At 47.5% G+C, this 21,037-nt stretch overlaps 1 protein-coding gene across 1 annotated transcript in view; it reads right to left on the bottom strand.

Annotated features, from left to right (window-relative positions):
* The window catches only part of LOXL2 (lysyl oxidase like 2), an 89,896-nt gene that overhangs the window by 37,289 nt on the left and 31,570 nt on the right, over positions 1–21,037 (bottom strand). The window contains exon 4 of the mRNA XM_075910805.2: positions 3,514–3,725. Coding sequence (XP_075766920.1) covers positions 3,514–3,725 — 212 coding nt within the window. The remainder of the gene's footprint in view (positions 1–3,513; positions 3,726–21,037) is intronic.

Below are 21,037 nucleotides of genomic sequence, written 5' to 3' on the forward strand. Positions count from 1 at the left end.
GCATGCAGCCAAAAGGTCATTGCCGGTTTTTTCCCAGTGATCAGCATTAACATACCATAAGAATGGCTGTACTGGGTCAGACCAAAGGTCCATCTAGCCCAGTAGCCTGTCTGCCGACAGTGGCCAGCACCAGGTGCCCCAGATAGGGTGGACCGAAGACAACGATCAAGCAATTTGTCTCCTGCCATCCCTCTCCAGCCTCTGACAAACAGAGGCCAAGGACACCATTTTATCCCCTGGCTCATAGCCTTTTACGGACCTAACCTCCATGAAATTATCTAGCTTCTCTTTAAACTCTGTTATAGTCCTAGCCTTCACAGCCTCCTCTGGCAAGGAGTTCCACAGGTTGACTACACGCTGTGTGAAGAAGAACTTTCTTTTATTAATTTTAAACCTGCTACCCATTAATTTCATTTGGTGTCCTCTAGTTCTTCTATTTAGGGAACTAATAAATAACTTTTCTTTATCGGCCCTCTCCACACCACTCATGGTTTTATAGACCTCTATCATATCCCCCCTCAGTCTCCTCTTTTCTAAACTGAAAAGTCCCAGTCGCTTTAACCTCTCCTCATATGGAACCCGTTCCAAACCCCTAATCATTTTAGTTGCCCTTTTCTGAACCCTTTCCCATTCTCCTCCCTCATTCTATGCTCTCCATGACCCGTGCAAGTGAGCACACGATTGAGTGGCAGTAACACCCTGTTTACATTAGGGACACTTAAACACTGTGTCCTACGACATTCACCGTCCATTTTGGTCAATTTCACCAGCCAGAGATTTTAACAATGTTAATTCATGAGTTCAGCTATTTAAATCTGAAATTTCTCAGGGTTGTAATTGTAGGGGTCCTGACGCAAAAACAAGGTGTGAGGGGGGTCACAAAATGATTGGAGGCATTGCAGTATTTCTACCTTTATGTCTGCGCTGCTCCTGGCAGCAGCACTGCCTTTAGAGCTGGGCAGCTGGAGAGCAGCGGCTGCTGGCTACGAATCAAGCTCTGAAGACAGAGCAGCCACCAGCAGCGGAGCAGAAATAAGAATGGCATCGTATGGTGTTGTCACCCTAACTTCTGTGCAGCTGCTTGCAGAGCTGGGCCCTTAGGCCATGGCTACACTAGGAGATTATTTTGAATTTACTAAATTCGACACGTGGGCACTCAATTTTACACATTTGAAGTTTCGTGTCCTCTTTACGGGGAAGCATGGAACACAGTCCCAGGCAGGTTCTATTAATGGGGACAGGCTACTTCAGACTCCCAGGAAACACTCTAGGGAGCTGCGGGAGGCCTCCTGGTGGCCAATAAGTTTGAAATAGTGGCACTGGAGTGTCCACACTCATAAGAACATAAGAGCAGCCATACTTGGTCAGACCAAAGATCCCTGGAGCCCAATGTCCTGTCTGCCAACATCAGATGCCCCAGAGGGAGGGATCACAACAGGTAATCCTAATGCAATCCTTCTCCTGTTATCCATTCCCAGACAAACAGAGGCTAGGGAAACCATTCCTATCCATCCTAGCTAATAGCCATTGATGGACCTAACATCCATGAATCTATCTAGCTCTTTTTTGAACCCTGTTAAAGTCCTAGTCTTCACCACATCCTCTGGCAAGGAGTTCCACAGGTTGATGGTATGCTAAGTGAAGAAAAACTTCCTGTTAAAAAACTCATGTTATTTTGAACTTACAAGTTCAGGAAGAGCATTCCTCCTTGTGAAAAGCAGGTGTACAGAGTTAGAATATTGCAGAATAATGGGCTTGGTAGTGTGGACGCATTGTGGGGACTAATTTCAGACTAAGGGCCTAGTGTAGACCAGACTTCAGTCAGCAGCCACCAACACTGAAAGCAACAGTGCAGAAGTGAGGCCGACATGGGCACGGTATTGTCACCCTTACATCTGTGCTGCTGCTGGCCGGGTGCTGCCTTCAGAGCTGGGCCAACATTACAGCTGCAGCTCTCCAGCTGCCCAGCTCTGAAGGCAGCGAGAAGCAAGGGGGGCAACACCGTGACCCACCTGAAATAACCTTGTGATCCCCCCGCATTTCTCTTTTGGGTCAGGACCCCAAGTTGGGAAACGCTGGTCTCCCCCGTGAAATCAGCACCCCATGGGTGAAAACAAGCAAAAGGCCAGATTTCACAGGGGGACGCCAGATTTCACGGCCTCGGTGGGAAAGCTACTGGCCAACTTCTCCAGCGCAGACAGCCCCTGGCCAGCAACTGACTTACAGGCCTCAAATTCGCTGCCTTGGCAGCCAGACACTCGGGCACTACACAGGGTGAGCCCAGGTCAGAGGCAAATGCCAGAGAAGCTTGGTGAGCTCTGGATAAACATTTTATCCTAGGCAAGAGACCATGAATTCTAGGCAGGCCTGCGAATGAGGGCTCTTGTGTTGTGAGAGAAAACAGAGACCCATTTTACTGCCGTTCCAACCCGTTAAAACTGATGTCACTGCATGCACCGGTCCCGATCCTGCAACTGAATTTGTGCAGATGGATTTTTACTCCAGCTTGGGGTCTCATTGTGGCTGATGGGTCTCCATGAAGATCTGTGTCCAAAGTCATATACATACATTACACTCAGGCTACGTCTATACTACAAGGTTCTTGTGCAAAAATGGCCATTTTTTTGCAAAAACCCATAGAGCGTCCATACCTCAAGCGTGTTTTTGCACAAGAAAATCTACAATCAATCGACAGAACAGAGGGCTTTTTGCGGTGTAAGTAAACCTCCTTCTACTAGGCATAACTCCTTTTTGCGCTACAGCTCTTGCCCAAAAAGGCAAGTGTGGACGCTCCGCAGGGGTTTCCTGTGCAAAAAGAGCCTATCCGAAAAAACACAGGTGCTCTGATGGCCATTCTATGAATGGCCATGAGAGCTTTCTTGTGCAAGGGTGTCTGTGCAGTGTGGATGCTCTCTTGTGCAAAAGCGCATCACAAGAGCGATGCGCTTTGAGGTGTGGACGTGCTTTTGCACAAGACGTTTTTGCACAGGAATTCTTGCACAAAAACCCTGGCAATGTAGACGTAGCCACACACATGCACAGAGCCCATGCCAGTACCTTAAACTCTGAAGAAAGAAAGAAAGAAAGAAAGAAAGAAAGAAAGAAAGAAAGAAAGAAAGAAAGAAAGAAAGAAAGAAAGAAAGAAAGAAAGAAAGAAAGAAAGAAAGAAAGAAAGAAAGAAAGAAAGAAAGAAAAGGGTCTATGAAACAGTTGGAAATAGAAGGACTTAGTGGCTCAAGTCCCTCTTTTTGTCTGACTTTAAACTGGTGTCACACGTGATCATCTCCAAAAGATGGGGCTCAAACTGGCCATCTGTACCCCTGGTTTCCAGAGGAAGTGCCTTGCATTTAAAATATTTACACAGAATCAAAAGCTGATCCAAAGGAATGAAGTAATTGCCGGAGGTATGTGCAATTCTAGAGGCTCTGCAATCATTTGAAATTGGCATTTTTTTGAACAAGGCCCGAGTGTTCGTGCAACACAACCAGCATTTATGAAAAGCTCCCTTCTTACTTGTAGAGCTTGGCGTTGTATTTCTTCTCGCCCGGAAATCCAAACATGCCACAGACAACCCGAGAATTATTTGCGGTCCAGTGTCTGTCACAGATCTGCTTCCAGACCCCTCCGTCTTTCACCTCCACGTAGCCCTCTGTCACAGGCAGGCGCTTGCGGTAGGCAGCGATAATGCCGCGGAACCGTATGTCCTCCACGTGGATGTTCATGCTCTGAGGATTAAAAAAAGGGTGTTTTAGGAATGCATTGCGGCAAGGCAACAGGCTGGAATGGTTAGAGCAGGGATCTGGAAGCTTGGTACCTGGGTTCTCCGCCTGACTTGTTTCCCAGCTGAATAAACTGACACAGGGAAGGCAAAGTTTGCTTTTGCCAAATCAGCACATGGAGTCCAGAAGGTCTTGTTCCAACTCCCCCACTAGCCTGCTGAGCAAGTCACTTTGTAGTGTCAGTACCTTGCTGGTTGCTATGCTGGGGCTGTGGGCTGTGGACTGCCCCCACTGGCGGCTGTCTGTAAGCATGGCCCAGCAGAAGGATGCCTTGAGGCCCTAGGGCAGTGGCCAAACAGGTTCTACTTGTGAAGGGAAGAGACAGGACAGAAGAGGTGTGTGCTCGGGGGAAGGGGCAGTTTCGGGGTGAAGCTATGAAAGAGGGAGACTAAGGAGGAGGCTGAGGTTGAGGGAGCCCAGTCATCCACATCTCAAGGGGCCTGAGGCATCCTGGCCCCTAATTCCTGTAACCAGATGACATCTATGCTGTGCTGTATCCTGGAGAAGCAATAAACTCTCTCTATTCTACTGGCTGGTGGAGTCTGTTCCTGCTGCTACGGGGGTGCAGGATTGGGGGGGAACCCCAACTCGCCATCCCAATATGAATGCCGAAGGCACCGTGGCCAGACCTTTACAAACAGGACATTTCTGGGGGTTTAAAAACGATCCTTTACGTGAAACATATTTTAAATCGTTTTTTAAAATTTTGGTCTATTTCATTTTTAAAAATCGCCCTTGGCTAGAGAAGAGTCATATTTTTAGTTTCAGTTTTTCAGCGTCTTTAAAATGCGCCCTCCCACTGAGCACCCGAGGAACGTTACAAATGTGCGTGCAGTTGAAGGTCCGGCTGTGGACCAGCGACGGCTGCATCTTTCCAGGCTGCGCTGCAGAATTTAGCATGTGGCAATGGGAGGAGAGGAGGGGGGAATAGCTCCCGTCTTTGCATTTTAGGCATGATTTGCTTTGTGCCTTAAACACACGCCTGGGTTGAGGTTAGGCTAATCTACACCAGCGGGTCTTGAAGGCCTAAAAAGGAGCTGGGCCTGAAATTCATATAATCACACAATGGATTTGTGCATCATATTTCTCAGTACCGGCCACAGGTACTAATGACTATTTATTACTCTAGTGTCCTCCCAGCCATGGGACTTCAAAACCTCTAGGGATGGAGATTCCACCACCTCCCTAGGGAACCCAGCCCATGCCACTAACTGGTACCCATGCCAACTAAATTAAAGCTGGCATATGCCTGTCTATTTTCTCTTACAGTGTGTAACAGGGCAGCTGCCCTGTACTGGCCCCTTAAGAGCCAAACCCCAGCCTGGAGCAGGCCCGGGGAGTTCAGCCCAGCTGGGCGGCATTGGCCAATTAAGGCCCAGCTGGGGGCTATAAAAGGGCAGGGCTGCTTCAGCCAAGGCAGGGTGAGCCTGGCTGCCGAGGGAGCAGGACGCTCTCTGGAGCTAGGGCAGGGCTAGAGAGTCAGGCTGGGCCAGGACGCTTGGACAGACAGCCAGCCAGCCAGCCAGCCAGCCAACCGGCCAGCCTGTGAGGCCTGTGGCAGGGCTGTGAGCCTGGCTGCCAAGGGAGCAGGACGCTCTCTGGAGCTAGGGCAGGGCTAGAGAGTTAGGCTGGGCCAGGGCGCTCGGACAGCCAGCCGGCCAGCCTGCCAGGCCTGCGGACAGGCCTGCTGGAGACACCAATCCCCCGGAAGGGGGGCTCAGAGCGAGTGACTTGGGCACTGCTGGAGGGCAGTGTGGTGAAGAGAGCAACGCGACTAGAAGATTCCAGAGGGGAAACGCCACGTGAGCGGAGGCCTGTGCGGGCGGAATGGACTGATTCCGGGGACAGATGATGGACCCCTGCTACGGTGGTGAGTGACCCCCTCACACAGTGGTTATGTCTAGACTGCAGGACTCTGTTGGCAGAGGCGATGCAAATGAAGTGCTCATTAGCATTTCTCGCACTGTCATTTGCATAGTCTCTTCCGATCCTTTTTGCGGAAGAGGTTTTTGCACACAAAAAAGCCACGTAGATGAAGCCATTTTGCCCAAAAAAACCCTTTTGCGCAAGATCCTGTATAGCTCCTTTTTTGAGGCATAAGGGATCTTGCGCAAAAGGGTTTTTTTGCGCAAAATGGACCCGTCTACGCCGCTTTTTTTCCCGCAAAACCTCTTCCGCAAAAAGGATCGGAAGAGACTATGCAAATGACAGCACTAGGAATGCTAATGAGCGCTTCATTTGCATCGCCTCTGCCGACAAATTCCTGCAATCTAGGCGTAGCCACAATCACAACACCAATTGCAGTCTAGACACTGGGGCGGCAGGTATCATAGGCAGGGGGAGGCATCGCCTTCCCAAACCGCCAGCATGGACCCACCCACACTCCACCCCCAGAATGCCTGCTGTAGGTGTACTAGGGGCAGAGTGCTGTGCTCCAGCATCTGCCCTTCCCGGGCTCTTGGGCTGGGAGTCTGGGACCATTCACCCTCTCACCTCCCTGGTGCTCTGGGGAGGAGGAGTCTGGGGCCACGCACTGCCCCACCTCCTTGTGGTGCTGGGGGCGGGGCCTGGTCCGAAGGGGCGGGGCTGAGGGCTTACCTCCCGCAACCTTTTTTTCACCCATGGTAGACACACTCCAAGTGACTTACTCAGAGTCACACACAGACGGACCTTTGGCAAGCAGATGAAACGCAGCTGTTCCAAGTCCTAGGTGAGCATGCAAGCCCTTGGGCTAGCCTTCCTCCCATCTTTCAGCCCCCTCCCCCCAAGAGCAGAAGTCCTAGAAGGGATCTCCCCAGTTGTCTGTGTGCACTCGCTCTTTGCTCAACCTGGATTTCTCCTTTAGATGAAATCCACTGGGGGCAGGAGATGAGTCACAACAGGGCCAGATGGATTTCACATTTTCAGCCTCCATGAGGGCAGGAGGGCAGCAAGACGCTCAGAAATTCAAGCCCACAGCTCAGGCTGACTGGGAAAAAAAAGAATCTGCTGTGGCAAGTGATTAACAAGCTAATGGAAGTGTATATGAAGCTTCCAGGAGAAATCCTTTGTCTTGTCCACAGTATAAAAGTACATAGTTCCCATCACAGCTGTGAAATTCTCCCTCGCCTCAAGTTTAATTGCTTAAAAGTGAACAAAGCCCAACACTTTAACAGTAAATGTGCTGCTTTGATCCACCGTGATCAATTACAAATACTGTTGCTAAAGGCAGGAAAAGTCACATTTAGATTCAGAGTTGCCTAGAAAAGAAATCTGCACTTGGATGGAGAGCACACAGAAAGCCCACACTCGGTGATATGCGAGCACCATGTGAAACTTGCTAAATATTAACAGGTGTTGCTCCACCACAGTCAACTGGCCAAGGCTCTGGCCTAGTGTGTTGGGAAAAGGGGGGGCCCTGAAGTCTCTTGTGGGCTCTGCTACTGACGCATTTGGAAACCTTGGGCAACTCACTTAGACTATATTTTTTCAAGCATCTATCCATTTTGACTGAATGGTTTGATTCATGCCCAAGTATTTATCTTGCAGAAGGGTTGAGCTCTTGTTGTTCCCATCAATTTTAACTGCAGTTCTGGGCACTTGGCATTCAACCCTATTGCGTCTCAATTGTGTCACCCAAAACTAGAGGTTACTTTTGAAAATTTGGCCCAAACTTCTCATTATTTATGAGGTGTCTGACAGCAGCACTGAGGATGCCACATCATGGACTAGGACCCCCATTGTCCTAGGTGCTATATACAGTCCCTGTTTCAAAGAGCTTATCCTTTCTCTGCCTCAGTTTACCCCCTTCTAAAATAGGGCTAACACTATTCTAAGAGCTGGGGTAGCTGCAGGACTTTGTCTGTAGCTGGGCTTTTATCATCTTTAGGCTCCTTTGAACATTTCAGCTCACGGGGCCTTTTTCCCTACACAGTTCCATGTGAATGCACAGAATCCTTATTGCAAAGGGGGAGGTGAGAGAGAGGCTGTGTATTGTACGGCTCCTTCTGCACAAATCTGGAAAACCCATTTGCACCACAACAGGGCTCCCTCCCTGCTATGATCTGTAGAGCCTCCACTGCACAGCTCCGCACTCGGTCCTGGCCAGGCGGATTTGAGCTTTGCAGTGTCTCCCAAGACCAGATTTGAAATGTAAACTATTGTTTCCCAGTCCTTCTTATGGAAGCCAAAAAGGCTGAAAGCATCATATCACGGGAAGGCTGCAAACACCCAGCTTTAGGGATTTCCAACATCAGAGCAACAGGCAAAGAGGAACCCATCAGTTTCCCCTTGGATACTTCCCAAAGTTACCCACACAAACTCCTCAGAGAAAGACTTGCAATCTTAGGAAGTGCGAGCTATTGTAACACACAGAAACCTGTATTGGAACACTTTAACCTCCTTGGACATTCACTAATGGATTTAAAAGTAGCCATCCTTCTACAAAAGAACTTTATCACATGATTACAGATGGAAACAGCTGAACTGGAGTTCATTTACACTTTCAGTACTATCAACAAGCTCTGAACTGGTCAAGTCACTACAAAGGCAACTTTCCCTACCTTTGATATTCACATTTCCATATCAAATGCTGTGCATGAAACACTTCCACCCTGACTTAATTAGCCTCATTAACACTGATCCTACAAGTGACAGGCAACTTCTGCTGTTATATATATTTTGGGGTCTGTAATTTCCACTCCAACTCAGCTGATGAAGTGGGTTTTACCCACAAAAGCTCATGACCTGATACATCTGTTAGTCTCTAAAGTGCCATAAGACTCATCATTGTTTTTACAGTTACAAACCAACATGACTTTCCTTCTGGGAATCTTAGGAAGGTTATATAAAATAATAAAAAAAAAAGCAATTGTGCTGTCCTGAGTTTTGCTTTTGCAGTTGCACAGGCAGCCACCAGGAGAAGCATGAGATAATGTTCATTCCCAGAACAGCGCTGACATCCGTGGCATTGGGAACATGGTCTAGGGCGTGAGCGGCACATGTTCCAGTTTTGCCAGTGACTCATTGTAAGGAGGCTGGGGTCTGCTGATTAGATTCGGGCACTACAAGTCAGGACCCCAGAGGTTCTCTCTTCCCAGCTTTGCCACTGTTTCACTTGGGCACATCACACTTCCTCTATCCGAATTCACAGATGGGGAAACTGTAATGCTGAGAGTTTAAGTGACTTGTCCAAGGTCATGATAGGAATCGGTGTCAGAGCCAGGATTATAACTTGAGTTCCTGGTTCCAGTCATAGAATCAAAGATTCTTAGGTTTGGAAGAGACCTCAGGAGGTCATAAAGTCCAACCCCCTACCCAAAGCAGGACCAATCCCAACTCAATCATCCCAGCCAGGGCTTTGTCAAGGTAGAACTTAAAAACCTCTAGGGATGGAGAGTCCACCCCTCCCTAGGGAACCCACCCCAGTGTTTCACCACCCTCCTAGGGAAATAGTTTTTCCTAATATCCAAAATAGTTTTTCCTAACAGCCACACCTCCCTCTCTCAGAAGAAGCTCATGCACCAAACTACATAAATAAAAAAGCCAGCCAGCAAGTCATATTGTTCTTGGCTTAAATAGAACCACTCTTCATTTGTCCTGATTTGTATTTTGTCTTGGCCCGGGAGAAAAGAAATGACCAAACTGGCAGGAAATAAATCATCCTTTCTATATTTCAGTCTCCAAATGGCTCTAACAGGCCAGCACGAAACATCATTTCGCAGTCTGCCTGAATAGCGAGTATAAGCCACATTTATTTCCCCCTCTTCACCCGGTTGTTCTCTCTCTCTGCCATTTGCAACCAAACAACTCTTCAAAATGCTTTAATCGTGGGTCTAACTTTGCAGTTGTGACTCCAGCAAAACTTCCATAGAGAGAATCAAGAAGAGCAGATCTAGGTGGGGACAGGATAGGTAATGATCAAACCAACGAAATGTATGGGAACTCTTTAAAAGGACTGGCACAATTCTCCCACTCTCTCCCAAAAACCCTAATGCTGTGTGGGTTTGGATGGTTTCTCTCTATGGCTATGTTCTGAGGCTGCACTTTAATTGGTGAGTAGCCAAAGATATAGTAAGTACACCCAGACATGCGCTTTATCCTTCCAACACTAACACCTATAACAGCTGGGCTAATGGTGAAAACAGACTTCACATAAAATCAGAAGGAAACATAGCAAACAACATTTAATAGCCAGAGCAGAGTTCTTGTTTTTCATGTGCATAGAATGCCAGAACTGGAAGGGACCTCGAGGGGTCATCAAGTCCAGTCCCCTGCCCTCACGGCAGGACCAAGCACCATCTAGATCATCCCTGATAGATGTATGTCTAACCTGCTCTTAAATATCTCCAGAGATGGAGATTCCACAACCACCCTAGGCAATTTAACTAGTATTTAATCATCCTGAAACTTTCTAAGATCCAAACTAAACCTCCCTTGCTGCAATTTAAGCCCATTGCTTCTAGTCCTATATGCTGCACATATATTGTAAGAGACAGGCCTTGTCCCAAAGAGCTTACTGTCTAACGAGACAAGACAAAAAGTATGGGGGAAATGAAGCATCATCATCCACACTTCATCAATGAGAAACAGAGGTATAAGGTGATTAAGTGACATGCCCCAGGTTACATAAGGAGGCTGTGGCAGAGCATGAACTTGAACGCAGGCTTTCTGAGCCTCCGCCATAAAACCATCCTCTTACAAGACCATCCTTCCCAGCCTACTTTATTAACCAAGACTAACAGCATCCCTATGATGCACATTAGGTAGCTATTGCCCTAGCTACAGATGGGAAAACTCAGGCCTCATTCTCAGATGCCCATGTGCTTCATCTGCAGCTGTGGGACTCAGCGCAGCATAAGGAATGAAACCCAGAACTCTTGACTCACCCAGTCCATGTAATGATTTGCTAACACTTCCCTTACTGTAAAAGGGTCCTCACCAATAGCCATCTTCTGCATACATGGGTCAAAGCAGATAAAACCAAGAGCAATGATGAACATAATGAATTTCCATGCCTCTTGCCTAACACATCCTCCCCTGCAGGAGTCTTGTATGACTTCCACCTATTTGCACCAACAGTTACTGGGACATAGGTGCTGTCTCAACTATCCGAAATCTCAGTTCCACTTTGGCTTCACATTCAAGTACTACCCTAATCCAGATCTGGATCCAAAACCTCAGCCTGTCTCTGTTTATTAAACATCTTGCCCATATAGCTGATATGTAGCCAGCTCCAGCAATTGCATTAATATCTCTAGAGTTACTTTCTCTCTGAAAGGATCATGTTTCTTGCATGGTTGATTCCACTCACAGAGATAAATGTGTCTACTCCTTCCTTGCCTGGCACCTGGCCACAAACTGCAGCCCTTGTTTTATCTCAATGTAGTTTGGCAGAGAGCGAGCCAACACACAAGCAACAAGCAATTCTCAGGCCAGATTTTCTCATCCTTGACTTAAGCTGTTTTACCCAAGAAAGGTGTGAAGAGCCTGCTGAAACAAGGCAGGAGGAGGAAGGGGGTTAGGTGCAAGAGAAAGCATGGCAGATCTTTGGCTAGGGGTTTTAAGCAATAGCTCTGCCAAAAATAGCTCACTTTCAACTAGCACAGCATGGGTTTGATGAAGTAAAACAGCCACCTAAAGCAGACTGAGATAAACAGGAGGAAAGAGAGGCACCCGTGGGGACTTCCCCGAGCTGGGTTCAGTTCTCAACTCTGCCACAGACACAGTGAGAGCGTGGCCACATCCCTTCATCTCTGAGTGCCATATCCCCATTTTGCAGACAGGGAAATCTGGAGCTCAGATGGCAGGAGAGGAGACTTTGGAAGAAACACCAGAAAGTCGGCCTGTGTGCATATGGCTAGAATGCTAACCGCAACATTGCTGTAGGATACTGAGCTAGATGGACCTTTGGTCTGACCCAGTATGGCCGTTCTTATGTAAATAGCTCTATACAGAGCCAGTTTAGTTTTACAAGCACAGAGGGCTCTCATTTCATAATGCAATCCACGAAACAGATGAACGATACTTTCTTTTTTCCACCTTCTGCATGTCTTGTCTATTCAGTTGTGAACTCTTCACACTAGGGCTGTCGCTCATGTGTGTTTGCATAATGCCTAGCACAACGAGGACTTAAGCTTGGCTGAGACCCTTAGGAGCTACTAGCACACAAATACATAAATCAAACTACAGTTCCAAGAACTGTAACAGTTTGAACCATCTATTTTTTTCCCCTGCTTCCTCACTGTTTTCTCAAGTCCGTATTAGGTTTCCTCACTCCTCCTCTACAGCCTTGGAGACAACACCTACCACGTAAGCAACAGCCAAGGGTATTATGAAATCACAAATTTCAGACTCACAGAGCCTGTGCAGAGACAGTAAAAATAAAAGTTGGGTTGCGAGTTTTCAAGAAAGACTCCCAGGGTATGTCTACACTGCAGAGGGGTTTTTTTTTCGGAAAAACAGCTGTTTTTCCGAAAAAAACTTCACTTACATCCACACTGCAATCGCTTTCTTTTGAAAGAAAATCGAAAGAACAACGGAGCTTTTCTGACATTGGAAAACCTCTTTCTATGAGGAAAAAGGTGTGTGTGGATGGGAAAGAGGGAGTTCTTTCGAAAGAAGAGGAAAGAGGAAAAAGCACAGGTGCCCTGGTGGCCACTTGGTCCATAATAATCGCAGCTTACATGCGAGATAGCATCCATTCAGTGTGGACACTATCTTTCGAAAAAGCAGATCGCTTTTTTGATGCGCTTTTGCTGTGTAGACGCTCTCTTTTGGAAGAAGTTTTTTCAGAAGATCTCTTCTGGAAAAGATTCTTCCGAAAGAAGCCTGCAGTCTAGACATAGCCCCAGTTTCAAAGAGGTTTACATGCATCACAGCTGGTTCGGTTTCCCTGTCCAAATTGGATGCTTTCTTGAAGCATTAGATATAGGGATGTAGAATCCCATTTAAATTGGATAACTGGTTAAACAAAGGCTATGTCTACACTGCAGGCTTTTTGCGCAAGAATGGCTGTTCTTGTGCAAAAACTTGCGGAGCAGCTACACTGCAAGCGCATTCTTGTGCAAGTAAATTTACAGGAAAGTGTCAGAAAAGAGGGCTTCTTGCACAAGAGTTATTCCTCTCCCCATGAAGAATAAGCCCTCTGTGCAAGAGCTTTTGCACAAGAAGGCAGTGTGAATGGGCAACAGGGTTTCTTGCACAAGAAATCCCTATGGCTAAAATGGTTATCAGAGCTTTCTTGCACAAGAGAGCATCCACACTGCCATGGATGCTCTTGCGCAAAAGCACATCTCTGGCACAAAAGCACATGGCAGTGTGGACGCTCTCTGGTGCAAAACAGTTCTTGCACAAGAAGCCTGCAGTGTAGATGTAGCCATAGGCTGTGTCTAGACTGGCCAGTTTTTCCGGAAAATCAGCTGCTTTTCCGGAAAAACTTGCCAGCTGTCTACACTGGCCGCTTGAATTTCCGCAAAAGCACTGACTTCCTAAAGCTTTTGCGCAAAAGGGCCAGTGTAGACAGCTCAGATTTGTTTTCTGCAAAAAAGCCCCAATCGTGAAAATGGCGATCGGGGCTTTTTTTGCGGAAAAGCGCGTCTAGATTGGCATGGACGCTTTTCCGCAAAAAGTGCCCCCCCCCCAAGGGCTAAAGCAGTCCCCTGCCCAAAGCAGAGGGGGAGATGCTCCAGCCCCAGCAGTTAACCGATTAAACCTTCCCATATCTAGCTAGATATGATCACAAAAGGCTTGCACAACCTTCAAACATTTTCCCATTGCCATTTGCCATCTGTTTTCCATTAGGCAGAATAAACATTTCCTTCTAAACAAGCTGCTCATCGCCTCTCCCATCTAGCCCACTGCTTGGGACAGCCACATCACTGAAACACTCCTGTGGGCGCAGATGACTGCACGGACCAGACTGGATCTGGTTTCTTAGTCCTGGGAATCTGATCCCCCGTCTCCACTATTCATAGTACATTTAAAAGAAAAAAAATCTGGGAGTGGCACAAAAATCTGCCTGTTTATCCCTTTAGTTCTGCTATACCTACGAAGGGGCTAGATCGGGGTCTTAAACTTGACTTGTCTTAAGGCCACGGACAGTCCTCAAATCCCCGCTCTGGTAGGGCCCTGGGAGGTAGGGTTACCAGATGACTTCAAAAAAAATACCAGACACACTTGATCTCAGATCTGGGGTGGGGGAGAGGACTGGCCAGGAGGAGATTGGGGGGAGTAGGGCTGGCCAGGGAAGAACCGTCCGGTGGGGAGCAGGGCTGGTCAGGGGAGATGGGGGGGGGCGGGGAACCGGCCGATGGGAAGCAGGAGCTGGGGGAGAGAATCAGCTGGTGGGGAGCGGGGTTGTCCCGGGCGCACGCAGATCCCGGGGTGCTGCCCATCCCGTGCACGGTCCCGGCGGGCCGCACGGGCGAGTCCGGCTCCAGAGAGTCCATCCCGCCCCGGTCCCACTGCCCTCCTCTCTACTGCGTAGCTGCGTACTGCCTGGCTGGTAGACATGCTCATCACGCAGGGCGTGTCTACCAGCCAGGCAGTACGCAACTACGTACTGATACTCATAATAATAAAACGTACCTAATTAGAAAATACTGGTATTTCTATGTCCGGTATTTTCTCAATTTGTTTTCCGGACAGAAATCTCAAATACTGGACTGTCCAGTTCAGAGCCGGACACCTGGCAACCCTACTGAGGGGTGTCTCCACACTTTGGGGGGTACCGCGGTGGCCGTCCCAGCCATGAGAGGGACAGGGCAGTCTCCCCTATTCACAGTAGCCCACTGGGCCCCAGGCCTGGCAGTAGGGGTCGGGCCTCCTCGTACTGGGGCCATCTCTCGTGTGGGGCGGAGCTGGGGCGCTCCGCTTCCCGTCGCCATGGTGAAGCGGAGCGACCGGGCTGGCCTGGGAGATGGCGGCGGAACAGAAGCGGCTGCCTTGCACCGCTGCCCCATGGCTCCCGTCGCCACGGTGACTGTGAGAAGGCCCGACCCCTGCTGCTGCCCCACACCAGGTCCCCCAGTTATCCCCAAGGCTGCATCCCGCAGGGGAGAGGTCTTGTGGCAATGGGTGCAATGCGGGGAGGGGAGAGGAGCTGGGTTAGGAAGAAGCGGGATGGGAGCAGAGTAGGGGCTGGGCTTAGGGGAAGAGTACGGACCCCCTCGGCCCCCAGGACATAGGGACTTGCATGCAGGCAGCCGCATCTACGCCGGATTCTGGAACTGCTCAGGCAGTAGATGGTCCGTGAGCCATGAGTTTGAGACCCCTGGGCTAGATCATGCCTTTAGAGAGGGATTTTCCAAGAGAGTGAGGTGCCTCATTCCCAGAGAATTGGGCACCTGAATCCCTTAGGCCTTTTTGGGAAACTCCCAACCTCAGGCCATAAGGTACCGAGGGGGCTGCTCCAGGGCTCTGAATGCACACAGCAGCAGAACTGGCCTTCTGGGGCAGCGTTTCCTCCCCAGCGCATTGGCGTCTGTCGAGGCGGGAGTCCTCAAACCAGCCAGGCAACAGGAGCACGAGGCAGAGAGGAGGCCTAAGCCAAGCACAATGGCATAAGACGGGAGGATAAGGAAGGTTCCGCTTGCCCTTTTGTATCTTCAGCCCAGGACAGCAAACAAAGCAAAAGAAGTGATAGTTCCTATACATTGGCAATTAAAATGCTCAGGCCCCTGGCCCTCGGCATAGCTGCTAATGTATTTCCCCCTCCTAACTAGCAGGCTCACGACATTCCGGTGAGAAGAGGGATGGCTGTTTTCCTCTTCATTATCCACTCCAGCTCAACTCATTTTTTCCATCCCGTGTAAGCTGCCCCATGTCGACATTCCTCAGGCTTTCCTCTGATCATCAGACCCAACAGCTTCTGGTCAACATCTAAACCCCTCCCCCCCAAAAAAGACACTCATCCCAGTAGAGAAGAAATCTTAGGCGACTTCTGCAAACCACAACAGCTGGGCTTTTCAGAAAAGAAGCTCAGTTTCCATAGGCAGTATACGCCCACTCAATGACATCATGAGAGAGCCAGGCAGGGAACTGATAGGATGATCTGTCTGAGGAGCTTGTGGTTTCTTCTCATTGACAGATAGGCAAGTGGAATGCTTTTAACTACACAAATATGAAGTCAGTGGTTCTGAATTGGTGCTGTATCCTAAGACCAAGGGTCAAGGCAGGCCCATAGGGGGATTTCTGCCTTGACCATTTATCACGTTATGGAATTTTGCCTCTGTATTCCCTAATATTATGTTACCATCACTAGAGCAGAATGAGAATTACAAAAACAGTGCTTGGCAGTGTTAATTTGAATGTAACTTGGAGCTATGTAGTTCATGATGTTCATGATCCTATTTATTCACAAATATACATGTGAATATATTTCATGTTCATGTTCGCATGAAAGTTTTGGGAAGCAGCTGTTCTTTGTATGGATACCTGCATTAGCACATTCCTAGGGTCTCTTTGTGCTTACAAGAATTTTGGTTTTTCAGTATTCACAGTTCTATTTTAGAAAGCTTTAGTCGTCCAATCAAGCAGCAGGAAAAATTCTAAGTGATTTTAGTGACTGATCAATCATATTAGTATCATTACATATCTTAAACAGAAGACATTTAAAGAAAACAAACTACATATTAGAGACAAACAGACTTCCACACAGTTTGACTTCCAGCGTTGTCTCCTTTGTTTACCAGGGACCACATATGCTTCTAGAACTGTATATAGCACATGGAGAGATTAAGCTGGATAATATACTGCTAGTGAATGCAGTACTATAAATAAAAGTATCAAATAATCAAAGTGAACAGTCCGCTAATAGATTATCGCCTGAAATTAGTTCACTCACTGTTTAAATGCATATGCAGAGCTGTTCTTGCAACCATTCATATGCCGAATATGCAGTTGCGTAGGGCACCTGAAAATATGGGGCACCACTGGGTCTTAATGTTCACCAACCTTCCACTTCCTATCCCTGTTCTGTGGATCTGCTTCTTCCGGAGAGGATCTAGTTAACTTAAAAGTGAAAAAGACTGCAAGACTTATTAGCAGGACCTGTGAAAGAGCCATTCAAGTGGTAATGAAGCCATTTAACAGGCATTTGCTAACCCCAAGTATATGCTGTCAGTTTCTGAATTTATTGTAAATACGTGTCAGCCTGTAGCACCTTAGAGACTAACTATATATATATATATAGTATCATGAGTTTTCGTGGGCAAAACCCACTTCCACAGATGAGGAAGTGGGTTTGCCCACGAAAGCTCATGATACTATATATATATATATATATATATTGTAAGTCTCTAAGGGCACATTTGCACAGCAGGGCTAAAGTCAAATTAAGCTACACACCTTGAGCTATGTCAATTTCGTGCGTAAGTCGAAATAGCTTAACTCGGCTTTTAGCACTGTCTGCACAACAGGAAGTCAAAAGAAGAGCACTCTTCCTTCAACTTCCCTTACTCCTCGTAAAATGAGGGTTACCAGGAGTTGGAGTAAGAAGTCCTCCAGCTCGCCATTATTTCAAAATAACGGCTTGTAGTGTAGATGCACTTTTTGTTATTTCAGAATAGCGTTAGTTATTCTGAAATCACGCTGCTGTGTAGACATAGCCTAAGGTGCTACAGGGCTACTCGTTTTTAAAGATACAGACTAACACAGCTACCCCTGGAGATTCTTGAATTTATTGTGTTAGGCTATGGGAACTTAGTTTAAAATTTGCTTTACAAATATTTCATTAGTGTGTTGCTGAAGATTATAAAATCACAGCTCTAAAAAATTGTTGTCTCAGGCATAGGGGCATTAGTTTAATAGTACTGAATAGGGCCCCATAATTCCTAAGGATGCCCCTGTATATATGAATAGCAGGAGAAAGCCCTCTTTCTTCTTTTGGATACAGACATCAGGCAGGAGGTTGGATCAATTGATAGTCATGGCTCCTTCCAAGGCTATTTTAAAAATGGAGAAAGCTACATGAGCAAATCAAAAGGGACGAAAGCTCTGCTTATTATCAAGCACTGGCTGCGCCATGTGTGTCTGTCATCCTCATGACCACTTCTGGAGTTGCCAGGCCAACAATGAGCTGCAAGTGAATCCTGATCATGAAACCATAACACGTGCAATGATACATCCTCGTAAGGTAGTAGGAATTTAAATTCCTCTCTATTCTAGGTGTGCACTGATCATATTTTGGGGCACAATCTCCTTTTCTTATAATAACTCCTGGCTTTTACCGAATGTGGAATGTCAGTAGATCTCATAACACTTTACAAAGGAGGTAGCTATCATTATCCTCATTTTACATAGCGGGAAACTGAGGCACAAGGCAGTGCAATGAGTTGCCCAAGATCATCCAGCCTGCCAGTGGTTGAGCCAGGAACAGAACCCATTTGCAGCCCCAGTCCAGTGCTCTATCCACTAGGCTATGCTGTTTCCTTACAAACCCTTAGGCTACGTCTACACTACGAGTTTTCCTGGCAAAATATGCAAATGAGGGACTCATTTGCATGAGTTTTGAACTTTTTGCATGTTTTCTGCCGATCCATTTTTGCACTGGGGTTTTTGTGAAAAAACAAGCGGCGTGGACGTTTTCTTTTTGCGCAAAACCCCCTTTTTCTGCAAGATCGATATACCCCATACAGAGCTTGAGGGAAAAGGGATTTTTTGCACAAAAAGAAAACATCCGCGCTGCTTGTTTATGTGCAAAAACCCCAGCACAAAAACGGATCGGCAGAAAATATACAAATGAGATCATGACACATGCAAATGAGTCCCTCCTTTGCATATTTTTTGCAGAGAAAACTCATAGTGTAGCTGTAGCCTTAGACAGTAAATTATCCTTCCCACAGCTACAGCTTTGTTGGCAAAATTCACAATTCAAATATTGCTGATTCACTATCTCCCTCCTCTGCAACCTCCTCTCTGTTTATGGGTCTCTTCCATGTGCCTGGCCTACCCCATTGTCCCCTCAGCTATGTAAACATATTTTTATTTTAGTTACCATCATCTTCTAAAAAACGCTTCCCCAGATATTTGTGCTTCCAAAGCACAAAGTCACGAAGGTTGCGACTCAACAGACTGGAAATCTATTTACCCTTTTTCTTAACAACCCAACCCAAAAAATGTCTCCATGCAGCTCCTTTGCTCAGCCCAGAAGTTTTTTATTAAAGCAAAGATAACATTGACCACCCTCGCTCCCCTACACACATCCCAAGGAAGGCATGATCCAACTTACTCCATACTCTTATGTCTACCCTCACGGCTTCTTGCCTCAGAAGTATGCAAATGAGGCTAAGCGTGGAATATCGCCGAGCCTCATTTGCATACCTAATGAGCCGCCATTTTTGCAGAAGAGGTTCTTGCTCCAGAAGGAGCTGTCTACATTGCTCCTTCTTGCGCAAGAAAACCCCTCTTGCACAATGCCGTTATTCCTGAAAATAACTGGCATAAGGGCATTGCACAAGAGGGGTTTTCTTGCTCAAGAAGGAGCAATGTAGACAGCTCCTTCTGGAGCAAGAACCTCTTCTGCAAAAATGGCGGCTCATTAGGTATGCAAATGAGCCTCAGCGATATTCCACGCTTAGCAACATTTGCATACTTCTGACGCAAGAAGCCGCGAGTGTAGACATAGCCTTAGAGTGACCTTTAAACCAAGCGGAATACCCCATGGGAAAAACTTAGTAAGGCCATTGCTGTTGGATGGATCTGCAAGTTCCTCAGGCCTGTTCCTAATCAGAGAGCATCCATTCTCCGTTCTCTCTGCTGCCCAGCTCCAAACTTCTGTTAGGAGACAGCTCTGTCCAAACCTGCCATCTGAGCCAACGCCCTCCCAGGCCATCAGCATGACAGTCACAAACCAGACAGAAGGAACCATTGGAGTAAGCTGGGAAGCAGCTCTGCAAAATTTATAGCATGAAACAAGCCTGCTGGTTTAACCTGACTGCACTTTAATTGCTGTTTGTGTGGGCTCTGGCTGCAGAACAAAGGCTCAGAGGCCCCTCCCTACCCCCAACTCACATTTATGTTGTGTGAGGGTTTACATTTAGAGAGAAGTAAACATTTAAATTGATGGAGAGAGAGAGGGAGGGAGGGAGAGAGAGACTAGTCATACCAAACAAGAAAATAAACCTGTTCCTGTCAAGAATACCTGAGAAGGAGTAAGTCAGAAAGGAAGAGGAAATCTTATATCCTGCATTTGAACCGCTCTGTGGATAAAAGAGGCTTTTTCATTTGCAGGACTGTCAAGTCAGCAACGTTTGCCAGCACTGCAGTCACCCTGAGGGGTAGGAGGCAGTTTAGCCGCTTGCATGGCTCTTTGGCGCAGGGACTCTCCTTTCGGTCTGTTTGTACAGTGCCTTGCACAATGGGCTGCAGATCAGTCCAGTATAACTGGGGTTCCAAGATGCTTGCACATCAATAAATAATAATAATGGTTTGAACTAGCTCGGCTAGGACTGAAATCCTGCAGCTGGCCCACAACAAAGACCCCCAGGCATAAAAGCAACACCAGTTTCCTCCACCGTTCTCCCTACACTGGCATGTTGCTGATAGATTAGCTCCACGGGTACCCACGGCATGATAGATGCTTCCAAGAAAGACAAGAGGGTTGCCAGCCCGGAGGAGCGCCTAGCTTTCACTATGAAAGGTCAACCCACCAGTTGTGAGAGACAAGGATGTTCCTTGCAGCCCATTCCCCATTTGGCCTCTTTGCTGAGGCTGCCTACCTGTGGGGAAAACACGGCGGTGCTTTTCGTGAGGTGGAGTCAGAGTCACCAACCTCAGGCCACATCGTCATGGACGACTTTTAGATGAAAATGAACTGGATCTTAATCAATGACTGCAACAGGGTGTGCATACCCCACACTGTGCTAGGAGGGCTTAAGGCCCTGTGGGTGGAGGAAGTCCCGCCCCCCCAGCCACACTGAGCATGCTCCAAGTGCTGGGGTAATATAAGAGAGAGCAGCGCAGTTCAGCTCAGTCTGAGATGGATGCTAGAGAGGTAGGTCCTGCTACAGGTGCTCCAGAGATGGACCAGCCAGAAACACAGAGATTGTATTGAGCCTCCAGAACTGGGGGAGCCTGAAGCCATAGGGGTCACCCCAATGTCAGAATTGGTAGGAAGTGACCTAGGTAGGGTATGCGAGTGGTTCTGCACCCTGATTTATATAAATGGAACTCGATGACAAGGAAGATTTCAAAGTTGCTGAATATCGTAAGGGGATAGGTTCCCCCCAAATCTTGCATACCCCCTCCTGAGTCCCAGATCATTGTATCTGAAGCAGATT

This window comes from Pelodiscus sinensis, chromosome 28, assembly GCF_052426305.1.
Source record: "Pelodiscus sinensis isolate ZL-2025 chromosome 28, ASM5242630v1, whole genome shotgun sequence".
NCBI lineage: Eukaryota > Metazoa > Chordata > Testudines > Trionychidae > Pelodiscus > Pelodiscus sinensis.